The sequence below is a fragment of the Poecilia formosa genome, unplaced genomic scaffold (assembly GCF_000485575.1).
Source record: "Poecilia formosa unplaced genomic scaffold, Poecilia_formosa-5.1.2 Scaffold577, whole genome shotgun sequence".
NCBI classification, from domain to species: domain Eukaryota; kingdom Metazoa; phylum Chordata; class Actinopteri; order Cyprinodontiformes; family Poeciliidae; genus Poecilia; species Poecilia formosa.
The window spans coordinates 154,075-175,379 of record NW_006800516.1 but is presented as its reverse complement, the minus strand read 5'-3'; the positions used below and the strand labels follow the sequence as shown (position 1 = coordinate 175,379).

The 21,305-nt window shown below is 38.6% G+C and overlaps 1 protein-coding gene across 6 annotated transcripts in view; it reads left to right on the top strand.

Annotated features, from left to right (window-relative positions):
• The window catches only part of shq1 (SHQ1, H/ACA ribonucleoprotein assembly factor), an 83,486-nt gene that overhangs the window by 23,517 nt on the left and 38,664 nt on the right, over window positions 1-21,305 (top strand). For 5 of the 6 annotated variants that reach the window (XM_007540974.2, XM_007540975.2, XM_016665386.1 and 2 more), the window contains 3 exons: window positions 13,855-14,012; window positions 15,204-15,257; window positions 19,346-19,469. In XM_007540974.2, coding sequence (XP_007541036.1) covers window positions 13,855-14,012; window positions 15,204-15,257; window positions 19,346-19,469 — 336 coding nt within the window. The remainder of the gene's footprint in view (window positions 1-13,854; window positions 14,013-15,203; window positions 15,258-19,345; window positions 19,470-21,305) is intronic. The other variant, XM_016665385.1, reaches the window with a different exon arrangement.

The following is a 21,305-nucleotide window of genomic DNA, read 5'->3' as shown; positions in this document are numbered from 1 at the left end:
CACAATAACAACACACACAACCAGATTAATTTTATTACCGTCTGACTCTACTGTTGGGTCTTGATGTCACCTGTGTATTCAATTTTAAAGGTAACTTTATTTATTGTTATTATTAAACTAAAATCTCCAGCATGGGGAAGTGGGCTGAGCTCGACTTTTTCTCGACACAGGTGTACCAGCAGCAAAGTGACTGGCAAGTAGAAGCATGTAGATTTACACAAATACAAAAACAAAAGTAAGAATAACACACTGTACAGTAAGAGCATTTTTTTCAGCATAAGAAAAAATGTTTTTATATTAAAAGATGTTGGCAAGAAATATAAAAACATCACTGGGTAATTATGTTACCAAACTTTGTCAGTGAAATGCTATTTAAACACACAACTATAGTCTTAAAACCAACAAATAAAAAATCCAATTAAAATAAATATCAATTATTTGCGCTTCTGTTAAATCCAAATTAATTCAGCAGCTGCTTATGGCACCCCAGGCCTTCAGGGGCCCCATAAATGCTAACATTTTAACACAGAGCACATATAGAAAGTTAACATTTAGTGAGAATATCATTGCTGTTAAATTTGATTTAATGGTTTCACCATAAATAAATAAAAGATTTTAAATTGTGTAACATTTAAATTTAAGATTTTAAAGAACTGGTAACTTTGCTTTGTAAAAGTGCAAAGAGCAATTTTCATAGATTTTTTTTTGTTACCATAGCAATAGTCTGATAATGTGAGTTTAATCTCTGAGTTTGAGCTCTGTTTGCTCACAAATATATCTCAGTAAACTACAATTATCACTGATTGCTTTTAGACATGGTCAATTAAACAAGACTCCCTCTCCCAGATACTATTAAATCTATGGTGAAACGCAGTAAGTGGTGTTGATGTTCTTAGCAACAGGGGTCCGTAAATCAAATTCTGCTCGTGGTCCTCATACGACATAGGCCTGGCCCTGCATGACTAGCTAGAACTGCTGCACTGCACATCTCTTTGCTGGATGCAGAGGGACAAACAAGGATATTTAATTTGTGTTGCACTGGTATAGACCAAACTGTTCCATTTTGTGTCTATAGAGTTTGTGTTAAATTTGGCGATTAAAATGTTAGCAAACAGAGAACATTTGTTTTGGTAGTCATGGCATTACATTCCAAATTTCTCTGTACTCTGCGCGGCTGTGTGTAGCAACTATGTCTGACTGGAGCGAGATTTGATGTGGCGCAGTTTGAAGCATTGTGGCACTGCAAAAAACAAAACACACACAAAAAACCCCAGCATTCTGAGTGACTGTGAGGAGAGCACAACAGCTCCTCCATGGGCTGAACCACCGGCCCACTAACGCACTGTCTGACCGGAAACACATGCATAAACATTTATCAAGCTGCACCGCAGACACAGAGCCACGAACTGGGCAGCGTGTGTGAGGTGTAAAAGTACATGCCACACATAATTATTTGTTTACAAATATATATCTTCACTGCACGGCACGTACAATGCGCACCCCTGAAAACGCAACCATAGGTATAGGTTATATTTGCGATTTGCACAAGCAGATCAAATGAGGTGGCTTTTAAACTTGACTCATACCTTACTGAAGCATTCTCCAAAGGGACATGTTTTCTCACAGGGGGTAAATATAAATGTAGGTGAAGTTTCTCTAATAGAGCACCTTCCAAATCGTCCAGTTTGAGTGAGAAATGGGGTGTTAACCACACTGAGGTAAATTTCAGAGAGCCAGCCGCAACAGCAGCCAAGGTGCAGAGGCGCCAATGGTGTGATTTCTACACATGGCCAGCTTCATGCCATGCTCAATGCATCAACTATAAAACTGGCTTTGTGGAATGATTCTGCTCTGCAGTCCGGGGTTACTGGTGTATTAAAAAAAAACTATTTTAAACAATTAAAAATAAATAAATTAATAAAAACAAGAAAGTTTTAGCCTGGTGGGGCTTCAACGGGCTTCTAGTATACCAGGGGAAACCCTGGTTATTGCGTCTAATACCTGCTGAAAGGAAGGATATTTGGTAGTACTCCTTTATGCACCTAGGATGCATAGCCCAAATTTGCTTTGTGCAGGATTTTGCAAGCAGTTCAAGCTTCACCTAAAAGTACATTTTCCTTTTATATCCCCAAATGCCCCTTGCAGGCATCAGTAGGTAAACTATTTAAATAGTTGAATCTGTTTTGCTTGTTTTTTTTTGTTTGTTTTTTAAGATCTCTAGACAGATTTTTTTCTTACAGTTGTAACTAAAAGAAGTGAATGGACTGAACTTATGTAGCGTTTTTCCAATAATTTTTGACCACTCAAAGCGCTTTACACTGGAGTCACATTCACCCATTTGCACTCCCAAACACACACAGACATTTATCCACCAATACGCAGATCAGTAGGCAAGTTGGGGCTAAGTGCCTTGCCCAGGGGCATGTTGAAATGTGACAGGAGGAAAACGACTACTCTACTCACAGAGCCACAGTTGCCCGTCTGTGTTTTCACCATTTTTCTGTTGTCAGGACTACCACTTGAAATCTTCCCTAGACACACTTGAAACAATTCATATGCAGAGCTGTAAACAGATACCATATAGCCAGCTATTGTATGTGCCAGACACTGTCAGGTTGTCTAACAACACATTAATACTCAAAAGGACACTTGAGCTTTTTTTCCCTGGCTGTCCTCCTCTGGGAGAGTGAGACATCAGCTCATTTGTTCGTGAGCTGCACTCTTTGTTAAAGTGCCTCAGGCTCTTTTAGCAGAAAAGACACTTACCATTATCAGGGATTGAACTTGGACCTTCTCTAATCGCTTCATCTCTGCTCTGCCTCTCGACCAGTTTAAACACCAGCATTCACAGTGCAGCGTGTGGCGAGTTGGAACGCAGCTCGTCTTCGCCCACCATCTTCATTCCGCTTTTAATTCAGCTTCTCTTTTTGCAGTCACTTCCCATTCTTATCCAATCTCTGCTTAATTTCTGTGATGCCAAAAACCAGAGGCCTTTTTAGCATTTTCTCCACACAAAGGTGATAACTTGTGAACTCTTGCCAGGGTGTTTAATTGTGCCATCCGGGTCTCATAACGGCCTGCTAATTCCTGCACATCCTCTGTATAAGCTGACATGGTGTTCACTGCTACAGCGGAAGTGCAGCACTCCAATGTCATCAGATTAAGAGCAGATTTAGATTAAACAAATTGCACAGTTTTGCAGGAGGAATTGGCAGTTGGTCATGTTTTTATTTATTTTATTTTTTTTTAAGGATTTTATTGGTTCTTGTGGCTTCCGAGGTGACAGAAAAGTGGAAAAGTGGGCTGTGACAAAGGTCAACGGCCAGGACTCAAACCCTCGACAGCCTCGTCAAGGATCGAGTCCTCTGTATGTGGGTGGCACGCATAAAAACTCAGTAGACTGGCCGTTTTTAAAAAAAAAAGCCTTTTTCGGCCTTTGATTGACAGTGACCAGAAAGCAGATTGTGAGAGCTGGTGGAACAAAGGTAATCTGGCTGGGACTCGAACCAGTGACAGTTGAGTACTAAAGCTAAAATCTCAGTATATGGGTCTCGCTGGTTCCACTGCCACACTCTTTTTTTCTTTTTCTTTTTGACTGGTTGACTTTCAGGCCTTTATTTTCCCCTCGTCCTCTTCTTCCCCTTGCTCTGCTTTCTGAGACAGAGCATCTCAGTCAGGAGCGCAGTTGTAGATAAATGGGCCAAATTAAACTTAATGGCTTGATTGACAGCACGAATAACATTAGTCTTGGCTGAGTATGAAGAATGGCGTCAGTCAGAAGGTTTAAGTGGCTCGCCATCAAATCTTAAATGGCATGCTTATGATTTTAACAGTTAGCCATATATTTCAATTGAAGAGTTAGAAGTCTTGTGTGTGAGTTTTATTTTTTTCTCCACAACCTCCTTTCTTACTGTCTGCTAAATCTGATATATATGTCACCTGACAGATGGCTGTGGACATGGGTGCTAATCAGTGACGTGTGGTCAGGGGTGGCAGGTGAGGCAGAGTTGAAAGGTTTGCTTCAAACTACGAGACAGAAGGGTAGCCCCTCTTTTCAAACAAAGTGGTAGGCTTTGTTTGAAAGGCAGGCTTTCTGGATGTCCTACTAGAAACTGCCTTTCCTGCGTTTTTTGCCACCTTTTCTCAACTTATGTCAAGGATAGACTTGGTTTTGGATGAACTGATATTTTTGTGCAGAATGAGCAGCGCATGGACTTCATCTCTAAATAAAGGTAAGATGGCAATACATTTTTTAAAAGTTTTTTAATGAAATGTGCATTTTGCAGAGAGTATGTGTAAAAAAGCGCAGAAAAGAAATAACCTGCAAACCGCTTAGATTAGCTAATAGCAATGGTAGCTATAATCTACCACAGCAATCACTTATTAATAATCACAAAATAAACTTTTAGTCTAAAAACAAGCTACTGCAACGTACTGAATGTTCTGTTCTTTATGTTGGAAATATTTGAGTGTTTTGGGTGTTGAATCCTGAAACATAAAGTTGCGTTGGTGTCAGTTGCTATGGCCACGAGTCCGCTTGTAGCTTGGCCGCTAGAGAGAGCTAGAAAGAAGTGGTTTTGAGTTGTACTTCAACGGGTTTTCCCTTTACTGTGTAGCATAACACTAAATTAATAATACCTACATTTCTAAGCTTCATTGAGTTAATGGAATTATTCTAGACAGCAGCGCGGCTATGGATGACGTAAAAGAATGTACGTCTTTTTGCCCTCCTACGTTGTCAACATGCACGAAATCTCCATATGTAAACAATAACATGCAGGGAGTCTATATTTATAATTCTGATTATGATTAAATCAGTGCCTCACCAGCTATGAACCTCACCGTACGTCACTGGTGCTAATGAAGTAGAAAGCAGCTTCTTTGTGCTGTCCTGTGTAGTGGCCAGCCCATTGACGGGCCATAGCTGTCTTCCCCCCGGAAGCCCGCTGGGGAGTCTGTATTTACCCACCAATCTGGTATAAGTGGTCCTGACAGCTCAGACTCTTTGCATCTCTTCCACTTTCCTTTTCTATGTTTCTATGTGTAAATAAATCTGATCCCTAACCAGGGATCAGTTTAGGGAATGGGCCAACTGTTGACATGAAGCTCCAGTGTTTAGAGTCCCTTCGTCACACGCCCTCTTTGATTTGATACTGGACTCAATCATAGGGCCCAGATCAAGTGGCATTTTGACCTCTGGCTTTTAGAGTTTAGCCCAGGACAACTTTCCAACTCTCAGCAGCATTTTTTGAAGCATATTTTGATTCATGCCGTCACGCCATCTGGAATTGGAGAGAGCAGCGATGAGCCAGGCTGCCGTTTCCAACTGGAGGAATTAGGTCAGAAATTAATTTCCAATCATTCTGCTCTCCAAAATGCATTTATGGTTAATGCCCAATAGAATTGACAGGCTTCATGGTAATGATGAATGACCATAGCAGTGAATAATACTGGCTCTGCAGAATTGATAGAAAATCCTCCGGCTCCATATCGCTGCTGTGTGGATTTAAATATTAGGTTTTTATGAGTTGTGGTGGAGCATCGTCACTCTGAGAAATCCATGCTTGTATTTGGTGAAATTGATGCAAGATATGTCTATAGTGCCTTGCGAATGTGTTCGCACCCAGTGAACTTTTACATTTTGAGCTCCAAATTTCATTGGGTTTTACCGACCCATTCAATAAATTAGACTTGGACTTAATTTATTGTTATTGCACAAAGACACAACAGTGAATTTGGCAACAAAATATCACTTATTGGCTACTGGAATACACAGAAAAAAACACAGAAAAACTAAAGTGTCACTATTTCCCGACGGTATAATATGAGACAGATAAGCCATGAAAAAAATCTAGCTTCTCTACCTAAAAAATGTATTTAGTTCTAGAATTGCACCACAGCTGGAGAGGCTGAACCAGTACAAGGCTACAAGTTCAGATGGTGTCAGCTCCAGAGTCCTGAAGTTCTGAAGCTGCAGAGCAACATCTCTTCAAACTTAACTTGACCCAAGAGAAGGTTCTGTTGTTATATAGGATATTCTGGTTGGTTCCAGTACAGAAGAAAACTCACCCATCAGTTATCAATAACTATAAATCTGTTGCCGTGACAACCCACATGATGAAGGTCTTGGAGAGACTTGTGCTGGCCCATCTCTGTAAGCAATCAAGGCCACATGCAGTTTGCTTATCGCCATGGAGACTGAGACACCATCATACACCTTCAACAAACCCACTATTATCTGCAGAAACCCAGGAGACACAGGTGGACACTTTAACAATCATCTAGATGTATGACTACCTAACAAAAGCTGCTTTTCCACTGGCAAGTTGCACACAAACCGATTAATGTGTGGTTCAGTTTTACCCCAGGTAGTGAACTTTTCCATTATCCGATCTGTTCCTCACTATGGTGAGCAGGATGTGAGCTGCAGCAGTTGTGACCAACTCTCCACTGATGTTTGCAACGACACTCGTAATGGAGAACCTTGAGGTTCTGGTTCTAATAGACCAAAGTAAACCCAGATATTTAATTTTGTTTTATAGAAATCCATTGATGGTCCAAACATAATGATTAAAGCTCATATCAGCTGATTATTTTGCTGTATATATAATTACATTCTGGCACTTTATCGTTTTATATGTGCAACCTTTTGGACTTAGGTTTACATCTTTTTGCATTAAAAGATGTAAACCAATAGCCATACATAAGCTTTATTATTATTTTTTCATCCAAATGAAAAATGGCATTTAAATCACAAGTTAATATCATGTAGTTCCGGTGTTTCACACTGTCAATGCAAAATAGCAGCTTTGTCAGAAAGCTGACCACATGTGCACCATTTCTCTCTTCTTTATTTTTCATGTTTCAGAGAAACAAGCTGCTAGCACTGCTGCTAATTCACGGTCAGTCTGCTGCAAAAGTTACCGCATGTGTTCCTATCACTGCTCTTGATTAAACTCATAATTAAACTGCCCAGTACGGTCCACAGCTAAACGTTAACCTCTAAAAGCTGAATGCTGTTTGCAGTTGTCAGTGGTGTAAATCACGAGCCAATCAATGAATGCGGTCAGCTGTCAATCAAATTGTTTTGTTGCTGTACCCTGATCAGTGCTGCTAGTACTACCCCTGAAGTAGGTGCAAAAATCTGAGAACATCTGGGCAGAACCCAGATCTGCTAGTGGAGGTCTCGCTCCGGCTCGGCACAGCAAGACCAGACCAGTTAGAGGGGGGCTAGTGGAAAAGTGGCTATACAGACTCCAGCTTGTAAGAGTGAAGAACTGTGTGTCGAACAAGGAGCACCACAGGGCACTGTACTCTCACCATTCCTTTTCTCTCTTTACATTTCAGACTTCCAGCACAAGTCTGACTTTTGTCACCTCCAGAAATACTCAGATGACTCTGCAGGTATCGGGTTTATCAGTGATGGACAAGAGGCTGAATACAGAGAGTTGGTGGACCGCTTTGTGTCATGGTGTGGGAACAATCATCTCATCTTAAATGTGAAGAAAACAAGGGAGATAATTGTTAATTTCAAGAGAAACAGGATTAGATCAAATGCTATTTCCATCATGGCATGAAAACTTGTGAGGCATTGTATCATTTCAATCATAAACTTCCTACTTATGCTGAAATTTGTGCTGCTGAAGTACATTCAACCTGTGTCAACTAACTCCTCCAGTCACTTCTAGTCTTTTTTCATTTTGCATCTTGAGCCCAACTTCAGTGCATGTGTGCAGCAAATGTTCTCCTCCATGTGGGCTTTTATGTCCACTTGGCTGTGCTCTCCCCTTTGCGGCTGCACCGACGAGAGACTCAGGTAACGTCCACAGAGAACTGACGTAATGCAGGAGGAATCTCCTATGCAGCAGATCCAAGTTCCCAGTGCAGCCAGAGAGATATTGAGTTTCTGTGTGTTTGTCTGTTTGCTTTAGCCAACACAGTATACACATCAGAGATCAAGAGCAGGGACACTTCATCCTCACGCAGAGCAAGGAATTGCTTTCAGCTGTTTCCTACGGAGCTGGGAGGGGAATAAAGAGCAGGGCAAGCTGGGAGCTCGCTGCCGTCACAGACATCCAGCGTGCCTTTCAGTGCTAAACGACGCAGATTACCAAAATGGGATTGAAGTCTTTTTGCATCGCCCTAATAGGCTTGCTGCAGATCCCCATTAAGCAGATGTTTCTTTCAAAAGGAACTGGTTAATGAATTTTCAGAAGTCTTCAAAAGCACTGTCACATGCAGAACCTCTGTATTTTATTCTGGGCTGAGCTATCAGACATATTGATATTGCACATTTTACTCACTTTAATTCGATTTTTTTGCACCACAGCGACAAACTCAGTCAGTAGCTGCAGCAGACAGACTTCACTGGCTGACTGCCGGTTTAACGTTGTGTGAATTTGTCAGGTTTTTATTAATCTGACTTAATGAGGTGAAGAAAAAGGCACACTGTTTAGACCCATAAACTGATAATGTGTGAAAATAGTTTTCACCTCTACATGTTTTTCTAACACCACTGCGAAAAGGCAACACAAAAACATTATAAAACATGAGCGGCGATGTAAGAAATTTGAGTGCATTTTCCTCCTGACTAACCCGTTGTTGTCTGATGCTGTATGTCCTAGATCTGTAGGATGTGTAGACGGCTCACTCTGGACTTTCTGTTCACACTTGGACATTCTCGCTTGACCTGTATAAATACACTGCGGCATTGTCAGCTGTGCTTATGGCGCTTAGCATTGACTTGTCTGCTGAACTTCTCGATCAGGAGATGGAGGATAATCTTCATAGTGAATCAGTTTCAGTTCTCTTGAAAGACTCACAGAGTCACGTCATCCTTGAAAGCTAAATCAGTGACTCCCAGTGGTATTAGCTTGATTATGAGTTTCGTTGAGGTCATTTATCTGAAACCTTCAACCCAGTTGGTTTTCCATTTACATGAACCGACCTGTTAGCATGCTTACATGGATTCATTATGGGCATGAATGAAAATATTACAATTTGGGTCTTCCTCAAATTGATTTGACTTGCAAGTGTGAATTTACTGTCAACATTTTATTTATTTCATACAGATTGAAATTACACCTACCAGGTCAGGGCAATAAATCATTAACGGTACAGTATATAGTGCATATTTTTTATTGATAAATGTAAAGAGAAAAGACGTGTTAGAATTTTCACTAACTTCACTGAACTCTGATCGAGAACTGCACAGTATTCTGGGAGATGTAGGCTTTAGCTGCTCAACGTCTCACAGCTAGCATCAACTAACTCACTGGTGGCCTAGCAACAACCTATTGAGTAACTGGTGCAGCAGCACTATCTGGTTTTGCCATTGTGCCTCATGACTACTTAAAAATAAAAAACAACAGCATGGAATGAAAACTGAATAAAACAAGAAGGGTCATGTCACCAATTTGGCAGTATTTCAGTTACTTGAAATAAAAAAGCTAATCAATTTGTATTGATATCGACTGTTATTGAATGCTTTTATCATGATACATTTTTCAGCCATATCATACAGCCCTAATGCCTACAGACTTAATATGCTTAAGTTGTCAGACCAGACATAACGAGAGAGTTGGTCCCGTTGGTCCAGACGTTATGTTCACGTGTGAATACACTCAGACAAACTCTGGTACGGTTCACCTCTGGTGTGAATATAGTCTGGCATCGATCCAGACCAACTAAAGTAACTGCACATCTTTCTGAACTTTACGAGTTACCGTTGCTTGGCATTATAATTAAAATGTGGCATTCAGTATTGCTAATGCTATTGCTACATGTACTGATTGCACTGAAATTGTACTTGATTTGATGCCTTCTGCTTAGAGATGTTAGTAGCATGTTGTGGGTTAAGACATGCAGAGTGTCGCATCTCATTCAGCATTTGCAGATGCCGTTACAAAATTTAAATATCACATTGAGTTTTATGAGCTGGTCGTGACATCCCAAATGGTGTTGCCGTTGTAATAATAGTATAAATGTGCCCAGACAAATGCAGCAAGCAGGACTTCCAAACTTTGTTTTTCATTTCTGCCCACTGGGAGTAATGATCGTCATCCACGTGGCTTTACTTACAAATTGTAGTAAAGCACATTACAAATTATAATGTACAACTATTACAAATTGTAGTTGTACATTTTTTACATGTAAAATGTAAAAAAGAAAACAATGTAAAAGAAACCGCACCAAATGGAAAAAAAAGTCCTCTTTTGGTCCGGACCAAACAAGTTGACCAAAGAACTTTCTTAGTGTGAATACACACTTCAATGAGGCCTGAACAATATCAGAAAATTATGTCACTATTGCTAAATGGTGACAAAATAGCATTTCCATAAATATAAATTATGTAACTCTTAACAAATACTGTGATCACCACATCAGTTGGGATGAATCCACATTTTCCACACCGTGTTTCTCTTGTGAAAACACAATGGTTTGTTATTTTGTTTGTATTTCCTTTTAATTCATGTAAAACACTTTGAAATGCCTTGTTGCTAAAAATGTGCTATATGAATAAAATTACCTTACCTTACCTTGTGTGCTACCACAACTCTGTGAACAATGAGCTTCTGTAGCAGTGACCTTTTGTACCTTCCCCTCCTTGTGGAGAGTCTAAATGACTGTTTTCTGAACATTTGTTCAATTAGCAGTCTTCCCCAGGATTGTGTCCCACTGACACAAATATTAGCTCCATTTTCATTGATTTTAAAATTACACTAATTGGAATTACAAAAGTAAATTTCCTTAATGGATACATGCCAATTGTGAAAAACCTATGTTTTTCAATAAAACCTTTTTGTGCTAGGATGAGGTGGTTTATCGACTGCATTAAAATTAATCTGTTTTGCAAAACTGCAGTGAAAACACTTTTTTTCACATCACATGAGACATGTGATCAGCAATGGGATGTTGCTACTGGGAGAAAAGACGAAGAAGACGACAGGAGGATGATGGTATGCCATGTTTTTTTAAGGACATCGCTTGAACAGTTTTTTTTCACTTTTTCTTAATGGAAACACTGCAATTGTGAAATTAATTGTTTTTTTGTTTTTTTTTACATTATCGGAATATCAGCAAAGTTTTGTGCACATTTGTTTTGGAAACACAGCTTGAGAGACCAATTAGAGACTCAGGAAACAGTTGCAAGTATTTCAAGTTAATTACTATGAGTTTCCATCACAATATTCTAATTTTTTGAGACATTGATTGATCATGAGTTTTTATCTGTAAGCCATCATCATCAAAATTACCAGAAATAAAGACTTTTTTCACTCTGCTGTATGGCTATATAATATAACTTTCAGTTCAGAGTGACAAAAAATACAAAACATTTGACATTTGTTGATATTAATTTTTTCTCAGCAGAAAAACAAAGTCTGATAAGTAATCTTTTACTTTTCATTTTAATTATATTGTGCTTGGCACCTGCTGGTACATTGAATGTGTTTTAAGCACAGAAATATTGCAATTCTGTAGGTCCTCTGAGAAGGGGCAGTTTAGCCCCAATGAACCCTGCACTGCTTTCTGTATGGAAAGCTTAATTTTGTTTAATCAGACTTGAACAGGTAGTTAGCAAAACAGTATGCATCTCATATTTATTCAACTCAATATAGACATTGTCTTAAAGACTTAATACACTAGATCTGCTTTGATTAAGCTGTTTGTTCCTGCAGCGATACATCAGGTCTTATTATCTTGATACATGCTGTTCACAGGTAACACTTTATTTGAAGGGATGTGCATAAGACTGACATGACACTATCATGAACATGACATAACACCTGTTATGAACATGAAGAATTCTTTATTAATGTTTGTGACTGATGTCATGAAGTGTCATTCGGTAAATAATGACCCTTTTAATGCAAAATTGCTTTAAAAGTTGTATTAAAAGTCAATTAAAAGTGCCAACTTTGCATTAAAGTGTCACAATTTACCAAATGACACTTCATGATAATAGTCATAAACATTCATAAAGACTTCATGTTCATGACAGGTAGGATGTCATATTTATGACAGTGTCATGTCAATCTTATGAACACTTCTTCAGATAAAGTGTTACCGACCTGGTAAAGTACTACTTGTTTTGTCTCCTTACAACTACAAACTTCTGTGTACTTCATTAGAATTATTTGTGAAAGGCCAGCATAGAGTTGTAGATGATTAAGTGGAAGGAAAACAATACCCCGAGAACATTAAAGAACAAACCACTTAATAAAACCTACGCAGCAGACCATGAGCGTAGTCTGAAATGTCAAGATTTCAACATGTGAATCCCAGAGCCTTTACTTGTAATACCTCTTATGAATGCTGTCTCAAGTTTTACTTTCCATAAGCAAACCCCATTTTTAATTTGTTCAGTTTAGACTTAAAAGCGATACATGAAGCATTGATTTTAGATGCACTCTTGCAAGTGTGTCTTGTAAGATAAACATGTTCTCACCATGTCTTACTATTGTTGAGAGAAGTGGCCGTATTGAAACCCGAAGTCGGTCTTATAAATCATAACTGTGAGTAGTTGGATTTTGCCCCACTTGTTGAGGGGGATTCCAACTTTGCGGGGCATTCCAGTTGATTTTTCCGATTATCCCAGTTCCGACTACATATGGAGCCTTTTGAAAGCCATTGTTGAAGGAAAGGCACAACAAGGATGTGTTGGGAACACAGAAACATATGGACTCTGGTCAAAATTGGAACTTTTGGGCCAATATTATTGGTGGTAAACTAACTGCACACATCACCCTGACCACACCATCACCATGGTGAAACATACTAGTGGGTGTGTCATGTTGTGGGGATGCATCATATTTTTTCAGAAGAAGAAAGATCAGTTCATTTATGGGAAGATAGCAGAGCTAAATAGAGATCAAACCTGGAAGAAAGTATGTCTTTGCTTCTTACCATCTTTAAATCCACAAAATAAAATCTGAATATTTTTCTAGAAAAACCCTGGTGCTTTGAGCCTTAAGTTTAAGTTATATTTCCCAGATATTTGTTATTTTTACCTACTTGTTCTCAGTCATCCAGGACATTGAAAGTCCAAAAAAGGTTTCAAAATAAAACAACTTAAGTTATAATTTAAATAATGCATAATAATAATAATACATTGTATTGAGAGCCACTACAATAAATCAATATTTATGAGGAATTTTATTAAGTGGAGTTACTCATTAAAACTTGTTTTTATTCAGAGCCTTACATTTGTTAAAGGTCTAGCAGAGATTAGATCAGTGACACTGAACCAAACTCATATCTAGACATTTGACTTCAATAGGACTCAATTTATTTACTGAGAAAAACACACGTCTGATATGCATTGCCATTTACTAGTCATTTTTGTTCCTGCAGCTTGAACATATTTTTAAACCACATTTTACGTTACATTTCACTGTGACTTTGTCGACCCCCACCCCATTTGCTCTTAAGAAATTTCCCTGTTTATTGTCCCCCCCCTGATAATGAAATGGGATTTCTTCCCTAGCAGAGACCCCTAAAGACTTGATGTTGTACCTGCAGCAAAAGGGTGTTCTACAAAGTATTGAATAAGAGGACTTAGTATAAAGGTCCACCAAAACGTTTAAGAATTAGATTTTAGAAAACATTTTCTTTCCACATTACACTTATCCGCTTTTTTGTTTTGATTTGTTGCATAAAAACACTGAAGTATATAAAAAATTAAGGTTATAAAGATTGTGAGAAAGTCTAAGGTTGTGAATACATTGAAACACACTGTGAAACACACAATGTTTTGGTGTTTCACTAAAGCAGAGCTAAAACTTACTTTCATACCTAGTGATGTGTGCACAGCATTTAGAGTCAATTTAATGATTATATCCCTTTTTTCTGCAGCCGTTTCTTTTAGTGATGAAGAGAAAGAGCAGCTGAGAAAATTCACAAACCGCTCCTTCCTGTTGGACAAGACATCTCGTTGCCAAGCATGGCTTAGCCTTCTTGACATCCTGCTGGCATACTCCTATGAAGTGCGTTCTGCAGAGGGGGAACACAATGTAAGTGAGAAGGCAACTCCTGGTGAGCAGCATCCATCCATTCATTATCTTACATGTTATCCCTACTGGGGTTGCAAAGGATGCTGATGCCCATATCAAGCGGTCAATGGGAAGGAGGGTCACCCTGGACACTCCATCACAGGGCAATACAGAGACAGACAGGATAAACAGTCATGCACATAGGGAGAATTTAGAGAGACCAATTAATCTGACAGCCATGTTTTTGGATTGTGGGAGGAAGCCGGAGAGAACCCACGCCTGGACAGGGAGAACATGCAGACTCTACAGACAGAAAGGCTCCAGGCCAGGAATTAAACCCAGGACCTTCTTGCTGCAAGGCAACAGTGCTACCAACTGTGCACTGTTGAGCAACAATTCCAATTAAAATCAGAAGTTTACATACACCATATAAAGACACACACACCTGTCTGAAGGGAAATCAGACCAAACTTCTCTTTGGGTCAGTTAGAATTACCTAAATAATAATTTCCGTTCTTTCTGGAAGCCCTGAAATTACAAACTGATCCAAGGGCTCACACTGGCCATCAGTGTGTTGTACCTCTGTGAGGTGGTACAGACTGATTGTGTTGTGAAATATTCTTCAAAACATGGCTCAAGTGTTTGATACCACATACTGAGAATTTATCTTTAACTATTAAACCACGACCTTTTGTAGATAATAGAGATGCACCGATTACCGTCTTCTGGCTGCTCAGAGATTACCAAAGCCTACCTGCTGATTCTGATTTTGGCCAATACCAATTGATTTTTAGTCTGAAATGTTGCTAAAAATAGCAAAAAAGTCACTGAGTTGGCATCAGACAATCTTGTCTGATGCCCCACTGGCATCAGTGGGGTGATTATTGCAGGCATGACCTGATGGGCCAGTTTGTCAGTAAACTTTCTGTCGCTGTATAGCAGAGGAGGTCGTGTTTGATTTTTAAACCTTTGCTGAGGTTAATAAGATCAGGGAATAAGATCAGCTTCACATGCAAGTATCGGCCAATCTCCCAAAATTAAGTAAGTCGGTGCAGATAAATCTGTTGGTTGATAAATTGGTGCACCACTAGTGGATTAACTTTCTTTCTGTTTGGAAAATTGTAAAATAGAGACAGACTGTATCAAAACTCCTCCTCTAAATGTTCCTCCTCTGTTTTTAAAGTGTCAAAGAATTGTTCATTTCCCCGGCAGGTAGAGTCACCATGGACTATCAGAAAACTCAGCGGTACTCTGTGCTGGCTGGAGGTGAGGCTACTATTTTTTTAAATAATGAACAATTATATTTATGCTGACTCCAAAAAGTAATTTTGAATAAATGTTACAGTTCATATGCATTCATGTGCCCAAGCTTAATTTTAATGTTATTTATTTATTGGCAGATAAATAATTCTTGGAGCTTTAAGGTGCTGTATCTGGTTCTCATTTCAGCCATGAAAGAAAAAACAAAAGTCCAACAGGAAGTCATAATTACGAGGAAAAAGCCCTAATTTTGATGTTCTAAGTCATAATTATGAAACTGAAAGTCACACAGTTTCTCTAAGGATGCTTGATCCTATGGAAGCTCATATTTCATAATCATAACTTTGAATCTCATAGTTATGATGTAGAAAAGCAAAATTATAAATAGGAAAGTCAATTTCCACTTCCTATCTCAAAATTATGACTTTGAATTTCATACTTATAGATTTATATCTCATAATTATTATTTTGAAAGTTGAAATTATGACTTTCTATCTCAAAATTAGAACTTTGAATTTCATAATTATTACTACCCACAAAAGGTGGGTAGTAACTAGTTACATTTACTCAATTACATTCACTAGAGTAACTTCTTTTGAAAAAAATTACTTTCAGGAGTATTTTTTATTATGCTGTACTTTTCACTTTTACTTCAGCAATTTTATTATGAAGTATCACGACTCTTAAGAAAAATTTTGGAATTCGCTACACACTAAATGAAAAACAAATATGTTTTAGCCAAATATTCACCAGATATAGACTCACACCTGCTGTTTTTGTTAAAGTTTCATAAGTTTTTTATTAAACAAAATCTGATTTGGAAAAATGATGTTCTGCCTAGTATTAGATAATTGATCTTTTAATTAGTTACTCAGTACTTGGAGTTTTTACCAAATTCTTTTTTTACCTACTTAAGTAACTTTTTTGGATGGCTTCTTTGTACTTTTACTTGAGTAAAAATATGTTGAAGTAGTGCTTCTCTTACTTGAGTTAAATTTTTTGCAGCTCTCTGATTAAGACTTTGTATTTCATAAATATGACTATGAAAGTCAAAATTTGACTTTCTATCCCATAGTTATGACTTTGTGTCTCATAATTATAAGTTGGGCAGACACAATTATGACTTACTGTAATTATGACTTTAAAATGTGTAGTTATGATTGATATGAACTTTAAATATGGATTGTAAATGGTAAAGATTAGCTGAAAAGAAGTCCATCGCTTCCATGTTGCAGCGAGTTTGAAATTTTGCGATGTTTGTTTTTCTTCTGACTTTACTGCCACATCTGACCATGCCCACGGCCAATCAGTTAACAGGAGCTTAGCTTGCTGAGCTGGCCTTACTCCAAAGCAGGGACCGGCCTCGAAAAAATGCCAGTGAGAACACTCGCAAAGCAAGCCGAGTAGAGTTGTTCCGGAACCACTAGAGCCAGTGGAAAAGGGGTATTAGTTCCCCTCTAACAGATGCAATCTTAGAGTGCAAATCTTCAGCAACAATATCCACTTTAGTAAAGATGTTATTTCTCAGTCTGTCCATCATAGCTTGAATCCTAGTATTCGGAGATCTAGCTGCATTATCTGAGTCCAGCATTTTGGATAGGATGGTGTTTTTTAGCCTCCTTTCTGATTGTCTTGTTTTTTTTTGTGAGTATTATACATTTGTACGGCACAGGTTGAGATAGTGGGCATAAAAGAGTTTATAACCGCTTGAAAAGCAACTGCAGAGTACTTATATTTATGTCACTAAATCACTATAGCGATTAAAAAAAAAGTCAGGTTTCCTCTGAACTAACAGTGGACACGTCCACTGTCCACTGTTGGTCATCTTTCGTCATATTGATACTTTTACTTATTAACTTTTTTATTTTATTACTATTGGAGCTTTGCAAATACATTTTGCTCAATATGCACATTTTAATGTGCATATTGAGCAGATTCAGACTATTGAATGACAATAGTCTGTCTATGTCTATGACACGGCTCATCTTTTCATTGACGCCAGGGAGGCGTGTCGGAGGCTGCCTCCCAGAGCCTATATGAATATTTTAATGGGTGTTGGATATGCTCATGTGATCGGGCGAGGGTTCCTGGAGGAGAGACTGTGACTTCAGATTGAGAGGTGAACTTTTTTTTCATGTCGGTAGCGGTGGCATTGAGGGAGAGAACGGTCTTCGCCTGCCTGGCAGCCCTCTTAATGCTCATCAGGCAGTCGGCAGGGCCGTCTGCCTCCATCAGCATAGCATCTCCTCCATCCCCTGCCAGCTCCATCTTCTCCTCCCTCCTTAATCTCAACAATAGCCAGCTATGTCTTTGACTGGTATCCCGTTTGAGAGTCACATCACCGTTTTCTCACTCCCATATCTGTTTTTTAGGTCTCACTTGGTGCCTCACACTCTCCTTCCTCTACAGTGCTATACTTCATGTTTACTTGTCCTCATTTGACTGAGTTGGTGTTCCTGAGGCCCCTGGCGAGCAGCAGCAACAGACCTTATTTACACTTCTGCTAAACAAGCCCCTGGGAAGGGTACGATCCCCCCGACACACATTCCGCAAGCTAGCAGTGCATCTTTTGCAAGAGGAGAAGGGAGCGGGAAGCCTGGATAAATGTGTATTTCTTTCTTCTGACTGTGAGTTCTTTAAAGCAGAAACAGCATGTGGTGATTAACGAGAGGCAGCGATTAAGAGACCAGGGTCGCAGAAGTGTTTAAGAACTACGAGTCCCCTTTTTGGTTCACTCTATGAAGGAGTAGTTGTTAGGAATAATTAGAGCTTCATCACCTTCATATTTAACCCAAGGAAATGGTGAATGTAAAAAAAATCCGAGGGACTAAATGTGTGGCAGAAAAAAGTTCTTGTCATTTTTATTCGTGTATTTTTATTAGATGTCTGCCTATAGAATCTAAATTTCTCGTCTCCAACATTTGGAAAGCTTTGACGTACTGATTCAATTTTTCATTGAATGCTTTATGAAGAAAACATCTTTAAAACAAGGAAATATATATTTGTTTGTATTATTATTTTTAGCCCCTTAAACCTCACTCCCTAAATCACCAAAAACAGCTGAAAAGGTATACCAAAATTAAATCAGCTGCTGTTCTTGTACAATTTGGAGTTCTTGCAAAAGCTTGATCTCATTATGAAGATGACAAGCTAAATTTTCTTTTTTTGCAGTTAAAAATACTTTAACTGTTCAAAAATAATTTAACTGTAAGTAGTTTGTAGTTATATTTGTATAAAAAATTTAAAAAAAAAAAAAAATTTGCTTCACCCAGATTTTTCATTTTATTTTTTGTAAATGCAGATTGAGTGTTGAATGTATGGACTGGAAAATACAATAAATCTGTAGAATAAGGTATTCTGCTCGTGTATTTCAAGACTGATCAAAATAGCACAAAAAAGAAATGTCATTTTGGACATGTTTATTTTTGAGGGTGTACCGGTGTTGTCCAAGTGTGCCATTTGGAGTCTCCATTTGGAGTCTCCAAATGACACACTTGGACAACACCTGATATACAAACTCTAATGAAAGATAATGACCAGAGGAATCCTCTGGTAGACACATTACTAATCGTGGAAATTACTTATAATTATATAAATAAAATAGCATATCTAGGGGGGCAGGGGGAGTTAGCGTACAGTCAGACCTCCTCCCCCTTCTGACAGTATCCAGACTGATGGGCAGTCTGACCGCCCCCATCCATCCATCTGCCCCCCCTCCCCAGCACTCAACGGTACACTAGCCCCCCCCCAGTCCGACCCCCCACCTTCTCTCCTTCTTCGCAAAGAAGAAGAAGGAGAGAATCAGATCGGGATCAACGGCTGTTCCACAGATATTATGGCACGTATATGCGGCTTAATGCTTAGAATTACTCCACAGTACCACCTGCTGGACACTTTGAAACCCGGTTAGACAAACAAAGGGAATAATGGTGACTTCACTTTGGACATTAGGATCTAACTTCACATTTAAGTCCTCTTCCCTCAGTAACAACTTCCATACTAGTGACTGATCAGGATGCCAGCTCTATTCCAATTGTCAGCTGAATTCTTAGTAGATATTAACTTTAAAGTGGGATACATTTTGTTTTCTGCAGACCTACAGCTGCTTACGAGACGTCCTGGTGTCCTTTGGACGGAGGGTTTTGTGCTACCCACTCTACAGACACTTTGCTTTAGTGGCCTTGTCAGTTTGTGACACGGCTAAGATTTTACAATCAGGTGAGTCACCAAAGAGCACCACACAACATAAAAGTTTAAAAGGGACTAGTACATTACCTTCAGAAAGCCAGTAGCAATCAGTATCTATATTTCCATCAGTGGTGGGCTGTCAGGGCCAGCAGGGACTTCTCTGCTAGCCCTAGAAACTGAAAAGAAAAAGTGTAAAATGTCTTATTCATATTTAATTGTATCTATAACTTCATGTTTTTATTTTACAAACAAGTTGCTTATTTGTATTATTGAATATTCACTTTAATTTCCTACTTAAAAAAGTGCCTTACGGGGTGTGCTGTAGTGGTGCAGGGGTTAAGCACAGCCCACATATGGAGGCCTTAGTTCTTGACACGGCTGTCGCAGGTTCAATTCCCTGCCTGGCAACCTTTGCCGGATGTCTTCCCCCTTTCTCATTACCCACTTTCCTGTCAATTAACTATCAAATAAAGGTCACTAGAGCCAATAAAATCTAAAAAAAAAAGTGCCTTACACACATCTGTCGAGCTGCTCTGCCTCAGGACCTACTGTACAAATTCAGCTACCCTTTTGACAAAAATGCCATGCAATAGGCCATAGTTGGCATGACTGACAGAATTATCAGCCAATCAAAATGTACATACTTTGACAAACTTTGTAAGGCATTTTAAAGACTAGCTATGAGTGCTACGAGTGGCTAACAACTAGCACAGACGCATGGATTTTATTTACAAGTAATGAGTGAGTGTTACTTTTCTGTTACATTCCCATACAGACTTTACAGAACATTATTTCTTTTAATTGTTCACATGTGCTAGTTGAGCAGTTTGGATTAATGTTGATCTTAACTGGGGAACATAGAAAGGTTTTGCTAAATTGCTGACTGTCCAATTATGTGCGGCATTGCCTGTGTATACAGTTATATATATTTGCTTAACTTGGATTATTTTTATTTATTTGCTTATTATTAGATGGCTGTAGCTTGGTGTGGTGAATAGATTTTGCATTGTCCTGCACAATGTGTGTATTGTTCAGATATAGTTGACGCCTACTGAAGGCCCTGACTGAAACCTCATGGCATGGTTTCCATTGACCATATAATTGCGAAATTTGGAATTACAAAAACATTTGCTTAATGGAAACACGGCAATTTTTTTTTTATTATTATTTTTCGATAAGTTTTTGTGCTTTTAACAAAAACTAGAATGAGTAAGTAGAATGACTTAGTTACTCATTATAAATGTTACTCATTCTAAATGAGTAATTAAGTCATTAGTTAGTCTTTCAGCTGTATTGAAATTAGCCGTATTTTGAATGAGTCATGATCAATGGATGTTACTACTGGCAGAGAAGACAAAGAAGGCAACAGGAAGTGGAAGGAGGATGATGGCGCAACATGTTTTTTAATGTTATATATCGTGAACAAACTTATTTATGTGTGATTTTAATGGCATTTCTTATTTATTGGAAACACCACAATTGCAAAATTGTGTTTTTTCTATGTTAGCAGAATACTGACTGACAATGTTTTGCGCACATTTATCATGGAAACACAACTAGTTTTGGTGCATCTACTAGACAGCAGACATTAAAATGAAATACTATTTATCTTGGGTCATACTGTGAAATATAGGAAGGATGGGGATGTTGCTTGGGTTCAACAGGATGCTACCAAAAAGGCATAGTCAGCGTAGTCTCCATGTGTTTTCAAGCAAAAGCATGTTGACAGCTGGATACAGTTTACAGAAAGTGCTTCATGGACATCCTGCACTGGGTGTTTGAAGGTAATATTTAAGTAGGGAGAAAAGGCTACATATGGAGGACCAAAACTGACATAATGAGAAATAAAAGCATTAATATATATTT